The sequence below is a fragment of the Psittacula echo genome (genome assembly GCF_963264785.1).
Source record: "Psittacula echo genome assembly, chromosome: 22".
Lineage (NCBI taxonomy): Eukaryota > Metazoa > Chordata > Aves > Psittaciformes > Psittacidae > Psittacula > Psittacula echo.
Genome location: NC_137758.1, coordinates 1813321 through 1826596, shown reverse-complemented (window position 1 = coordinate 1826596; position 13276 = coordinate 1813321). Strand labels below are relative to the sequence as shown.

General features: G+C 53.3%; 1 protein-coding gene across 1 annotated transcript; it reads left to right on the top strand.

Moving 5' to 3' along the window:
• Positions 1 to 273: 273 nt before the first annotated feature.
• SLC26A9 (solute carrier family 26 member 9) lies at positions 274 to 11440 on the top strand (the record flags this gene model as incomplete). Its single annotated transcript, XM_080632793.1, has 20 exons — positions 274 to 398; positions 1017 to 1156; positions 1454 to 1564; positions 1828 to 2003; positions 2226 to 2390; positions 2923 to 3075; positions 3419 to 3501; positions 3748 to 3895; positions 4590 to 4703; positions 5094 to 5171; positions 5755 to 5850; positions 7115 to 7221; positions 7722 to 7791; positions 8040 to 8132; positions 8310 to 8426; positions 8945 to 9247; positions 9452 to 9506; positions 9896 to 10041; positions 10722 to 10799; positions 11393 to 11440. 20 exons carry the CDS (start codon positions 274 to 276, stop codon positions 11438 to 11440), a joined length of 2406 nt encoding a protein of 801 aa, XP_080488919.1.
• Positions 11441 to 13276: the final 1836 nt, after the last annotated feature.

The window sequence follows — 13276 nt, the reverse complement described above, 5'->3', positions numbered from 1 at the left end:
CCGGTCCCCTTCCCGCTCATTAGCATCACCTCCACAGAGCTGGGGACGAATCCCAGCGCGGGGAGCAGCAGCCCCTGGTGCCGGGAGAAGCCACTCCCAGGACCTGCCCCTGCGCCACAGGGAAACTATTTAGGGTGGAGATGTGTGGGGAGGGCTCGCAGGCGCTGGAGGTGTCCGGTCTGTTATAGCGCAGGTGGGGCCGGCTCCACTCACATTCCTGCCTTTGCTTTTCCCTCTTGTTCCGCGCCGGGAGCAGAATCCAATGATCCAGAGATGAACCAGGCCAGGCCTCGCTACGTCATCGAGCGTCCTGCCTATTCCCTCAGCCTCTTCGATGAGGAGTTCGAGAAGAAAAGCAGAACTTACCCTGTTGGGGACAAACTGAGGAACCTCTTCAGGTAACGGAGCAGGGGCTGGCCGGAGACCAGGCTCGGTCTGGAGCTGGGCTGTAATTCACACCTGGGGATGTAGTTTCCATTTCTATCCTGGGAAGCCTCCATGATGTTCAGGGCTTGGGTGGATGAAAGGCACAGGAGAAATGCAAATCGTATTGAAGCAAGTGGAGCTGGTTACTCACAGCTGGTAGGAAGGGTTTGCACTAAGCGCAGGTGGGAGGCGGGGGTCTTTTCCAAGATCTGTTTAATAGGGATGTCGGGATGAGGGCGGTGGGTTATTTCTTTCAGCTTTCCAGCTGGGATATCCTTTATCAGCTTCCTGATTAAAACCAGCACTGCCTTTCCTTAAAGGAAGATTAATAATTGTGCAAATAAAGATGAATAAGCTGGCTGAGCACTGTCTTGGAAACCTAGCTCTACTGCTTGGGAGAAGGGAGGCAGTAGCGCAGGGAAGCAAGACCATACACGTTAGCTGGCAGAGACAGTGCATGTGCCAGCCCAGAAGCAGTCCGGGCTTAGCATTTGGTGTGGGAGAAAGACTGAGACATTCCGAGGACAACCCTTCCTTGCTGCCTTGCTTCCTCCCTTCTTACTTGCGCTTGTTTTTCCCATCTCCTCCAGATGTTCAGCGTCCAGACTCAAGCTCCTCCTCTTCAGCCTCTTCCCAATCCTCGTGTGGCTTCCCAAGTATAAAATCAAGGAGTACATTTTGCCTGATGTTCTCGGGGGGGTCAGTGCGGGGACGATCCAAGTGCCACAAGGTGAGATGCGATGACTCGGGGTCACCGAGGGGGGACAGCCCTTTGCCAGCTCAAGGAGAAGTCTGCACAAGTCCGGTTTGGGAGGGATCAGCTGCCTTTATTGATGATGTGCATAAACCCAGGCTCTACCTCCAACCTGATTGCCCCTGTCATCCTCTGTGATGCTCTTCCCTGCCCTCTTTGGCCTCCTCTGCCCAGAAGGCAGCAGCCACAGCACCTTCTTGGAGCTGACGCGAGTGTGAGCATGGCAAGGGGCTGACACCATCCTCACAGACCCATTTCCCTTGTGTTTTCCAGGGATGGCCTTTGCACTACTGGCCAATCTGCCTCCTGTCAACGGGCTCTACTCCTCCTTCTTCCCACTGATAACATACCTCTTCCTTGGGGGTATCCATCAGATGGTCCCAGGTACGAGTGCGCAGCAACCGCTGCAATACTGGCTGCGAATACTCAGTGTGTTCCAGAATAGAGATGTTTGGGCACATTTGGTCTGCCAGGGGTTTATGGGATCCCATATTCTGGCTGCACAGCAGGATCTCACCCCAGCGACCCACGGCCAGATCCCGCCACCGGGCTGGTTGTGGTGATGGGCTGGGTGACTCGGTCCAAGCGCCTTCCAGGACAGGATGCTTTCTAGAGAAAGCCACTGACATCACTGTGTTGTGCTGCAGGTACTTTTGCAGTCATCAGCATTATTGTTGGCAACGTCTGCAATGAGCTGGCTCCGGAGTCGGACTTCCAGTACTTCAACCACACCACTAATGAGACCAGCGTGAACACCACAGCCCTGGAGGCGGCCAGGCTGGAGATCTCGGCCACCTTAGCCTGCCTCACCGCCATCATACAAGTAAGGACTTGTGTGGCTCCCACAGGGAGTCAGCCAAGCAGAGCTGGTGGCAGGAGGTGCTGGAAGAGGCCCCATTTGGAGCGGGTGATGCCTCGGAGCAGAGGGTTTGGGGGGATCCCAGGTTTGGTGTGAAAGCCCCAGAGCAGAGCAGGTTCCCACCGCAGGCTCTGCAGCGCCCGAGGCTGGCAGGCTCCTAACAGCACCCTGTCTGTCCTGCCCTAGCTCTGCCTGGGATTCGTGCAGTTTGGCTTTGTTGCCATCTACCTCTCCGAGTCTTTCATCAGGGGCTTCATGACAGCAGCAGGGCTGCAGATCCTCATCTCCGTGCTCAAGTACGTCTTCGGCTTGACAGTCCCGTCTTACACCGGGCCCTTAGCTATCGTCTATGTAAGTGGGTGCCTTCCCTGCACCTCCTTCCCCAGTGACCACCCCACCGCAGGCACCCGGGCAAGGGGCGCTTGGAGAGAAGGGAAGGGTGGAGGGAAGGGGAATACGGATTTCCCATGCTGCTGCCATTGTATTTCCTTACAGCATTATCTGTCTACTAGTTTCTAATTAGAACTAACGAAAGGGGCCTGGGATTTGGGGAGAACATGAACCGTGTTTTACAGCAGGAGTCGTGCACAATTGTGATCAACAGAAACTTTTCCTATGAGCAGGATTCCCCATTCCTGGGCTTTCCGGCATCTCTCATGGATGCACCCTTCACTGATGCAGCTACAACTGCATTTAAGTGGAGAGCACAGCCCCAGGGCTGGTTGCTGATCTCAGCAACAGGGTTTCTAGCACTTCTCTCACCCTCGTCACATCTCGGGGTGTTTGCAGTTGATTGTGGTAACAAGTGATCTCCATTCTGCTGTCCACGTTGTCCAGAGTCTCTGGTTCCCTTTGACACCTTCTCCTCTTCTTTCCCCTTTAGACATTCATTGACATTTGTAAAGGTCTGCCCCAAACCAACGTGGCCTCCCTGGTCTATGCCTTGGTCAGTGCTGTGCTCCTGATCATTGTCAAGGAGCTCAACCTAAAGTACATGAAGAAGATCCGGATGCCCATCCCCATGGAGATCATCATTGTAAGTGACACGTGAGCTGCTCCTTAGGTCCTGCAGGAGCCAGTCTCTCCCCTTACCTGACAGTAGAGCATCAATAGAGTGACTATGATGTGGTCCCCACATGTCTTGGGCCATCCCCACGGAGGATACCTCTGATGCCCGTCTCATCTCTGTTAGACTGCACCTGCATCCTGGTGATGCTGAGGATGAGGAACATAACTCCTCATGGAGAAGTCCTCTCCTTTCCTAGCCCAAATCTGGTGCTAATTCTGCGCTCTCAGACCCAGGAGCAGAGCAAGCTTAGTGCTCCTGAGAGAGCTCACACTCTTTCTGCTCACTGCTCTGTTCTTCTCTGTACTTCCAGGTAATAGTTGCCACTGCCATCTCTGGCAGCTTTAACATGCCTGAGAAGTACGGCATGCCAGTAGTTGGGAAGATCAGCATGGGGTAAGTGCATGTGCGGGTCTGACTCAACTTCCAGTTCATTTTCCTTCCTCCTCCTCCTCCTGCAGCCTGGAGAACACCTCCCTCTTCCCTGCTGTACAACAGCCCCCTTCCAGGACTGCCCGGCAGCACCGCTGCACCTCCTCACACAACCGGCACCATCCATCCGAGCCGTCCATGGGTTATGGCATTCCCAAACACCCACTCCACTCGTGTCACAACTGCTTCCCTTCTCTGCTCCGAGCGCAGGTTCCCAGCACCTACCCTGCCCCTGGTGCACAAGTGGAAGGACATGATCGGCACAGCCTTCTCCCTCGCCATCGTGAGCTACGTGATCAACCTGGCCATGGGGAGGACGCTGGCAGCCAAGCACGGCTACGACGTGGACCCCAACCAGGTAACGCTTGGCCTGGGAGGACACAGGCAAGGAGCTCTCAGGCGTGAAGGGAAAAGCTCACTGCAGGAATGGGAGGCTTTCAAACGTGCTCCGCTCAACGCAGCCGTGCTGCTCCCATGCAAGCAGGCTCGCGTGGCAGCTTGCCATGGAGGGGGGAAAGGACACGGCAGATCCATCTCGTGTGCACTGGAGAGAGCCTGCAAAGGGAAGGAAGCCTCAGGCTGAGCTCTCTGCTTTGCTTTCCCTGCGGAGCTGAGGCTCCAGCCCTCAGTGCTGGCAGAGGCCGCGTGTTTGCAGTTGTTGGAGCACAGCGAGCACGTGTGTTTCTCACCGAGCAAAGGCCTGGATTCCTGGTGTGTCACCCAGAGACTGCGAGAGGCAGGACATTAAATAATCCTCTTTTGTCATCCCTGGCACAGCGGCAGCTTTCAATAGCAGCCACACATACCGCATGGAGCCCTGCCCTGAGTGTGTCAACAGATGACAACGTGTTTATATGGAATCGGGCTGCCAGGTTTCCCTGCTATAGCAGAGCCCACCTCAGCTCTTACTGCAAGGAAGGGTCTGGGATACGCCACAGGGTCCCTTCCCTGGCCACGCGATGCCCAGGCTCAGGCAGCAGCTCTCCTGCCCGGCAGCTCACACACGCTGTGGCTTCTCTCCTTTCTGATGGCCGTGCTCCCTGTCTCCATAGGAAATGCTGGCCCTGGGCTGCAGCAACTTCTTCGGATCCTTCTTCAAAATCCACGTCATCTGCTGCGCTCTCTCGGTCACTCTCGCCGTCGATGGGGCAGGAGGGAAATCACAAGTGAGCACCTCCTCCTCTTCCTCTCTTCCTCACCTGGACCACAAAGCCCTGCAGGAGCTGCGTGTTGCCAGCCTGACATCGCTGCTGCAGCCCTGGAGTGCTCCACGCTGCTGGGGTTAAAGCACAGCTTCCTCCCTCGCAGCCCCATTTCATTCCCGGGAGGATTCTCTGGATTGGTCACTGATGCAGGGCTGTAAATCTCAGCCTGGGCTCCCTGACGGAGCAGCCTGAGGGAGGGTTGGGGTTATCGGTGGGATCTGCAGAATCCTCACCTCTATTTACTGCAGAGGGCAGTTATGCCACGGGCTGGAGCAGCAAGGGACAAAAGCCCGGGGGGGTTAGGAAGCCCCTGATGTCTCTGTATGTGATTTCTTTCCTCCTTTGCTGCAGGTGGCAAGTTTCTTTGTGGCCATGGTGGTCATGGTGACCATGCTGGCGCTGGGCATCTACCTGGAGCCTCTTCCAAAGGTAACAAACATCCATGCAAACAGCGTGGCCGCTGCTCACGCACTCCACACACCCGAGGGAAGGCAGAGGCTTGCTCCAAGCCCCCTGATACAAACTGCTGCCGGCACCGGGTGCTCCTGCCTGTTTGCACTGAGGCTCCGCAAGCAGGACCAGTCTGAATGATCCCACCCAGAGCCAAATGAGACCTTTGTATCGCCCTTTCCCATCCAGAGAGAAGGCTGGAGCAGCTCTGCTCTGGAGCCAGGCTGAGAGAGCTGGGCTGGGTCAGCCTGGACAAGAGAAGGCTCCTGAAGGGGAGACCTTAGAGCAGCTCCAGTGCCTAAAGGGGCTGCAGGAAACCTGGAGAGGGGCTTGGGACAAGGGCCTGTAGGGACAGGCCAAGGGGAATGGCTTTAACCTGCCAGAGGGGAGACTGAGCTGAGCTCTTAGGCAGAAGCTCTTCCCTGTGAGGGTGCTGAGGCGCTGGCCCAGGGTGCCCAGAGAAGCTGTGGCTGCCCCATCCCTGGCAGTGTTCAAGGCCAGGTTGGATGCAGCCTGGAGCAGCATCCAGGTCCAGGCTGATCCAATCCCCTCTCCTCCTCAGTCTGTCCTGGGAGCCCTCATCGCAGTGAACCTGAAGAACTCCCTGAAGCAGCTGGCGGATCCCTTCTACCTGTGGAAGAAGAGCAGGCTGGACTGCGTGAGTGCTGGGCACGGGAGGCAGCGCAGCCACGGCCACGCAGGGCAGAGGCTTCGGGGGGCAGGAGGATGCTATCAGCTTCCCTTGATCTCTTGGTGTGATGTTGGCTTCCAACCCTTCAGCACCAAGGTCGGGAGCAGCAGCAGAGCCCAGCTGAGCACTGTCACGCTCAGCGCACGGCTCACAGCGGCCTGAACTCTTCCCTGCTCTGGTTAAATGCCAATCAAGCGGGAGCCTGTTTGCCCAGAACTAGCCAAACCGGCCCTGCTCGGTGCCGCGGAGTCCTGACTGCAGAAGTCACACAATAGCCCTGCAGGGTGAGGAGAGCCCTCGGCAGCGATAAGGACTCCAGGCAGGGGTTGATGGATAAACCCAGGCAGGGGGTGAGGGGGGCGAGAGCGCGATTTGGAAGCGTCTGACATAAACCAAGAGTGTTTGAAGGGCTCCCACGGCCGGGTGCTGAGCGCGGACACGGAGCCAGCATCCTGACAGCGCCTGGCACACAGCCTATGGGGGGAACGAGGAGCGCAAGGGGCTGGGCTGAGTCGAGAGCTGCGTTCAAACAGGGCTGGAGATGGGTGAGCAGAGCAGGCAGAGGGCTCACGGGGGTGGGATCATGAGGGAAAGGCACCCTCCATCCACACACGGAATCATGGAATGGTTTGGGTTGGAAAGGGCCTTAAGATCATCCAGTTCCAACCCCTGTCACGGGCAGGGACACCTCACACCAGACCGTGTCACCCAAGGCTGGGACCAACCTGGCCTTGAACACCGCCAGGGATGGAGCATTCACCACTTCTCTGGGCACCCTGTGCCAGCGCCTCAGCACCCTCACAGTGAAGAACTTCTTCCTTATATCCAACCTGAACTTCCCCTGTTTCAGCAGTAAGTGCAGGGATCCCTCACAGCCCAGAGTGAAGCCTGGATGGAGGGAAGCCCTTCTTGTCATTTATATGCACAATGCATGTAAATGGAGATGCTGAAATCAAAATTACCCTGATTTGTCCAAGGTCAAAGTTATGTTTTATCAGGGTTGAGGATGGGATTATAATAACCTGATGGTGATTCTCAGAGGGCATGGTTGCATGGATATGGTTATATGAACCGGATGATCTTCAGGTCCTTTCCAACCCAAACCATTCCATGATCCTATGAATTCAGCTCTTGGTCTTTCCACCCTGAGCTGTGTGGTTCTTGGGGTGCAGGATATCAGCACAGAGCCATTCTCCATCCCTCGCCATGCCATGCTCTTCTCTCCCTGCAGTTGGTCTGGCTGGTGAGCTTCCTGTCCGCCTTCTTCCTGAGCCTTCCCTACGGAGTCGCTGTGGGCGTGGGATTTTCCGTGCTGGTCGTGGTTTTCCATACCCAGTTGTAAGTACCGGGAGCAGCCCCAAAGAGCAAAAGAGAAGGAAAACCTCACGACAGATTCCTTTTATGAGCGACCTCTGGCCCGTGCGGGGCAGGAACGTGCGGCAGGAGCCCGGGGGAGTGCAGGTGTCCTCCTGGAATGTGCAAACAGGAATGGCAGGCGCTAATTTACTGCACATCCCAAGGCAGGGGAAGGCTGAAGGTATTTACTCCAGCTGCCTGCATAGCTCCCAGCAGAAAGTCCTGCTCTGGAAAGGAACGATGCCTGTGGATGTGTGCGAAGGTTTCACACCGGGTTTAATCCATTAAAGCCCTTTATTAACATTGCCCAGCCTGGGATCTCAATCCGCTGACTCTGTGTTTTTTACCCTATAGACTCTGCAGGGATGAAATTGAGGCGTTTTCATTAAGCCAGTTTTCATCCCTTGCTATGGAATGTGGAGCGAAGCAGTTTGCTTCCCCTGCACCATTTACTCTAACGCTGATTGCCTTTTCTCTCCCAGCCGAAACGGCTCTGCCCTGGGCCAGATCACTTCCACTGACATCTACAAGAACCCGAAAGCCTACAACAAGGTAAGCAGAGCCACAGAACGGTTTGGGTTGGAAGGGACCTTAAGATGATCCAGTTCCAGCCCCCTGCCACAGGCAGTTGAGCATCCATTCTTTGCCACAATGTGGTGAGGACACTCGAGCCCATGAGGTTGGTTGCTGCTGGTTTCAGGGGTAGCAGGAGAGCTGCTGCTCAGTTACCTGCTGCCCAAAGCCCCTGTCACCCTGCTCCACCCCAGCAGGCCTGGGCTGAGCTCTTGTCTCTGTTGCAGGTGCATGAGCTTAATGGCATTAAAATCGTGACCTACTGCTCTCCACTGTATTTTGCCAACTCGGAGATATTCCGGGAGAAGATCATAGCCAAGGTGAGCGCTGCCCTAACACACTTTTGCTTGCAGCCAGCCCCAGTGGCCCTTGCTCCCTCTGGCATCGCTGCATGGAGTTAACCCAGCCTAGGATGGCCACATGCAGCAGGCAAGCACCAGCAGCCCCTGGCTATGGGGCTGAACAGACTATGCCAAAGCAAACTCTCTTTGCCACAGACAGGGGTGGATCCTGGCAAAGTGTACTTGGCCAGGAAGAAGTACGTGAAGCGGCAGGAGAAGGGCACAGCACAGCCACCACCGAACCTACCCAAACTCTTGCTGAGGCAGAACAAGGTAACTCAGTCTGGGTTCCTGTGTTGATGAATAGGACTCCAAGTCCCCATCAAACAGCTCCTCTTGGCATAGGATTTTCTGCACTGTCTTCCTGACCACATTTTGCTTCCTTTGCTTCCTGCCTACATCTCCATTCTTCCCAACAGCCAAAACCTTAAGATGCAGGAGAACTGGGAGCGGCTGGGATTAAGAAAGCTGTAGAGATGGAAACAGGGTGAATGATCTGCTAGGAACTGGGCTTGCCCTCTTTCTTTAAAGATGCCCTTTGTCAGCATTTCAGTTTCGAAGTGCCCTTCTGAAGCACATTTCCCAGCTTCATTGGAGCAGCCTTGAAGCATGTGAACAGGAATAACTTGAAACTAACTCAACGTACTCCAACCCCAAGGGACATTCAGTCCGGCACCAGGCTGGAGTTAGTCCAGATTAAACCACTTCCTGCCACTGCCTACTTGAGGTGCATTCACATGTCAGGATCTCGGCTTGCCCTGCCCTGACTGCGCATTTCTGCTTTGCTGTAGACCTTGTCTTTGCAAGAGCTCCAGAAAGACTTTGAAAGCAGCTCTCCAACAGACACCAACAACAACCAGACCACTGCTAACGGGGCCAGCATCTCCTACGTGACCTTCCAGCCACCAGCCACCAGTGGTGCTGGCTCCAGTGAGCTGGGCAGCACTAATACTGTACAAGGAAGCGCTTTCCTGCCTGCAGCAGAGCCTGACCCTGTGATGACAGCACCGCCCTACATCAGCTTCCACACCATCATCCTGGACATGAGCGGAGTGTGTTTTGTTGACCTCATGGGCACAAAGGCACTGGGCAAGGTCAGTTCTGTACTGCAAACACAGGCAAGCAACAGGCACCTTCTGGGGCAGCTCAGATACGAGTGTTTACCCTCCTCACCAGAGGCTTTCTCCTTCAGCATTCCCGGGACACGTGGAAAGCCCTGGATGAAAGACTTCAGGTATAAATACACAGCTGGAGCCCAAGTGTTATTAATCTGCTCTCTCCCTTCTCATCCCTTCTAGCTGTGTTCCAGTTACCAGAAGATTGGCATTAAAGTGTTCTTGGCAAACGTGCAGGGTAAGAATCCACACAGAACATCTTTCCATGTGATCCTCCCCATTCGTGTGCCCCTGGCAGACAGATCTTTTTGTGTTCCTTGTGCAAACCGTGTGAGCTGTCAGCCTTTTGATGGACCAAACTAGCCCAGATGAAAGAAGAGAACAGAAGAAAGGAAAGAGAAACCCTGTTCTCTGTGTGTGCAATAGCTCCTTTCACTTGGGAAGGGATACGACGGGAACTCCTCCATGTTTAGCACATAGGAAAATAGATCCCTGCACTAATTCCTGCAGCAAACCTGTTTCTTCTCCATGCATCCCAGCCCTGCTTTAGCTCAGAGGACCACTGCCAGCCTTCGGACGCTTCCTTCTTTGGTTTCCTTCTCGCTCATGGGCCTTTCCTTTCCTCAGCCCAGGTTTACAATGACATTAGCACAGGAGGAGTCTTTGAGGAAGGAGGCCTGGATCGAAGCCACCTCTTCCTAACAATCCATGATGCCGTCCTGTTTGCACTGGCAAATATCAAAGAAGTTGTCCACCCGCCCATCTTAGAAGAGGTAAATTTGCTCCCCAGGACTTCCTCAGCTCGCAGGACTCTACTATGAGGTTTACACACTGCACAGAGGCACAATAACCCAGTACTGCACCAGTCTAAATCCTACAAAACATTTCATCTCCTAATTCTGATGTATGGGCTGGCACCTATGGACTGAATTGATTCAATCCCTCTCTGGGAGACGAATGTTGTCCCAGCCTGGAGAAGCCAAAAGAGCTGTTCCAAGACTATGCTCCCATTTTGGTGCTGGCTGGGATATGCATCTGCATACAAAGGCAGAATTTGACCCCCAGAAATGAAGGCAAAGCACATTCCCCAGTCCTGGAATAGCCCCAGCATCCCTGAATGCTTCCCTTGGTGGGAGGAGGAAAGGCTGAGGCAGGGACGCGGCACATGCTCACAACACAGGCGACTTCCCCAAATACAGGTTGGTTTATTGCATGGTAACTGGAGCTGGAAGCAGGGCAGTGTCAGTCAGCTATCCCCTGAGAATAAGTGAAGGTATCTGCTGTCTCAGCAGAGAGATATCTACGTGCCAGCTCAGTCAGAGGAGATAAACCCCTGAATGGGATTCCTTCTGTGCCTCTTCTTCCCGGGCATTTCCCTGGGAGCACGTGGGATGTTTCATTCCTTTCAACCCCACCCTCTGCTAATTCATGGATTTGATTCTTTCCGGCACAGAGGCCAGACCAGACAGAGCTCTCCATCTATGATGAGTCTGCGGATGAAGGCAGCCCAGAGTTCAAGAACCTGGAGGAGGTGAGCTCTAGTGCCAGGGTCACTTGTTCAGCTGCGGACATAAGGTGGCAATCAGAAACTGTGGTCAGGATTGATGCGATGGGAAGTCCCCTGTGCCAGGCAAACTGCTAGACACAGAAATGCTTTAAATAGCTGAACATTGATTTAAAACCCCTGTCATGAGCTCTGGTAGGTACCTGGATGAGGAGCAGCTCTGGCTCCCCACAGAGCAATCCTTCAACCCATTCTGGGTCACACAGTCAGACCTGTGGTCTCCATGCACTGGGGTGAACTTGAAGAACCAGGTTTAGCTCAAGCCCAGCAGTGCCTGGTCAAGTTTTTCAGCACCCTTTGTTAATGCTGAAGTTATCTGCACCCACTGAACCCCGGTCCATGGGAGGAGACACATTCCAGCGCTGACCTTCCCCATGCTATCCATGCATGGCTGGAAGCACAGTGACCTCCCTGCCTTCGGCTTTCCCTTGTGGAGCAGGGCTGGGAAGTGCTGGAGTTTCTGCCCTCATTCCCCTGTGTGACCAAATGACTCCTGAGCTGTGCTGCTGGTTATGTGCCACGCATCAGCCCTGACCCAGCGTGTCTTGTGTGCCCTTTAGGAGATGTTCGGAAGCATGTTCCACTCAGAGACCCAGACAGCTCTGTGAGCATACAGGGAGCCTCAGCACAAGGGCAAACCCTCCCAAAGAGCCTCCTCTCTCCCATCCCCTCGTGAAGAGCTGCACTTCTACCTGGGGGATACAATAAGTTTGCAAAGCAAGAGGCCATCACACCTCTTGAACTGGTACATTCCTCCCTCCATCCTGCTCTACTTCTGGTCTTGAGAGCAGGCTACAGAAACCCTGTGGAACCAGGAACTCAGGAAATGCCATCCCATGAACTACAGAAGTGCAGTGAGTTCGTTTCAAGGCAGGTGCCTTAACACAGAGGACAATTACTCACTATTGCCAAGGGACCCAGCAATCAAACTGAGATCTGAGTGTATTTTATGCCTGCAACTGGGGGGCAGCCCGAGTGAGACCAGGACCATCTCAGGCAAAGGAGCCTGCCTCACTAACGCAGAGCCAGGCAGATGGGAGCTTCATCATCCCCAAGTCTGACGTTCTCTTCTATTGGGGTGATGCTAATAACAACTGCTGTTCCAGTTTCCTTTTCTGATGCCTTCCCTTCTTACCCAGTGCTGATGTTGTGACAGTAACGACAAGATGACAATATAAAGCCTGGAAAATCAAAGTGTAAGCCAAGGCTTAAAGCACCCCTTCTTTCTTCAGTGCATTTCAACCTCCAGTATGGCTTTTACAGCAATAAGATTAGAAGAGATTCAAGATAAAGACACATTGCAATGAAAACCATTTCTCTTGTTTGAATTGCAAATCTTCCTATAGAGTATTGCCAGCACTGAGATAAAATGCAAGAGTCAACAAGAGAAAGTGAACAGTAATGGAAGTAAAAGTGGACAGTTTGTGATCTTCCCATGAATGCAAAACATAATGGCCTTAATAATGAAAGTAAATTATAATTTAAGAAGCTATTTCTATTTTATTTCTCTATTAAAAATATTAGCAAGCTTTAATGTACAGGTTTGAGCTACCTATCCATTATTGAGCTGATTCCCCAGCACATTGCTAGAAGGCTTTGGGGTGAAACTGGGGCTTTCCTCCAGCTCCCAGATGCCTCATGTAAGGAAACCAGAGCTTTGTGCACCATCACAGACACCCATCCAAGGAAGCAATAGCAGGACCTTGCCACTTTGGTTTTAGGTACGTAAGTCACCATTTCTCTACCTCAGTTTCTGAATACGTGGTGCAGGAGAGAAATACAACCAAAGAGGGTTGGTTTCCAACAGGAAAACCCCACTCAGGAATGGTTATTGCTTATTTTAATCTTAGACAGCAGTGCTTTTCCCAGAACCATGTATATAGCTTGTTCTAGAGGTAAAATAGAGATGAATTCTCTTAAATTACCCACGGTAATGAGTATGGTAACGGTAATGGTCATAGTGATTACTCATGGTCTTTTGCTACTGCTCGAGCGCTGCTTTTACTTGCTCATTGAAAGAAAGCAACCAAGCAATTGGTGCAATGGAACAAGAAACTCTCCTGCAGCAGCAGATCAATGTTTCTGTACCTCTGAGATGCAATCGCACAGCATCAGTGGGCAAACGACACAGTCTTCATTTCCAAGTGCGTGCGGAAGGGAATAAGGGAAGCTGAAATCAACGCCGGGGTCGGAATATTTGCATTTCCAGTGTCTCTTTATTGCTCTCGAAGCCAGCGATGCTGATGTGCAACGGCTCCGAAGCCTCACTTGCTGAGCGTGGATGTGCAAGCAGCCCAGAAATGTTTGTAATTTATTTAATTTAATGTTGGTTTCATCCTTTCTTTTTTGATAATAAAGAACGTGCGAACCCCCATCTGCTGCCGCTGAGCTGAGAGCAGGCTCCCTACAGCACCCATCCAGGATGCGGCACCTCCGTGAAACCA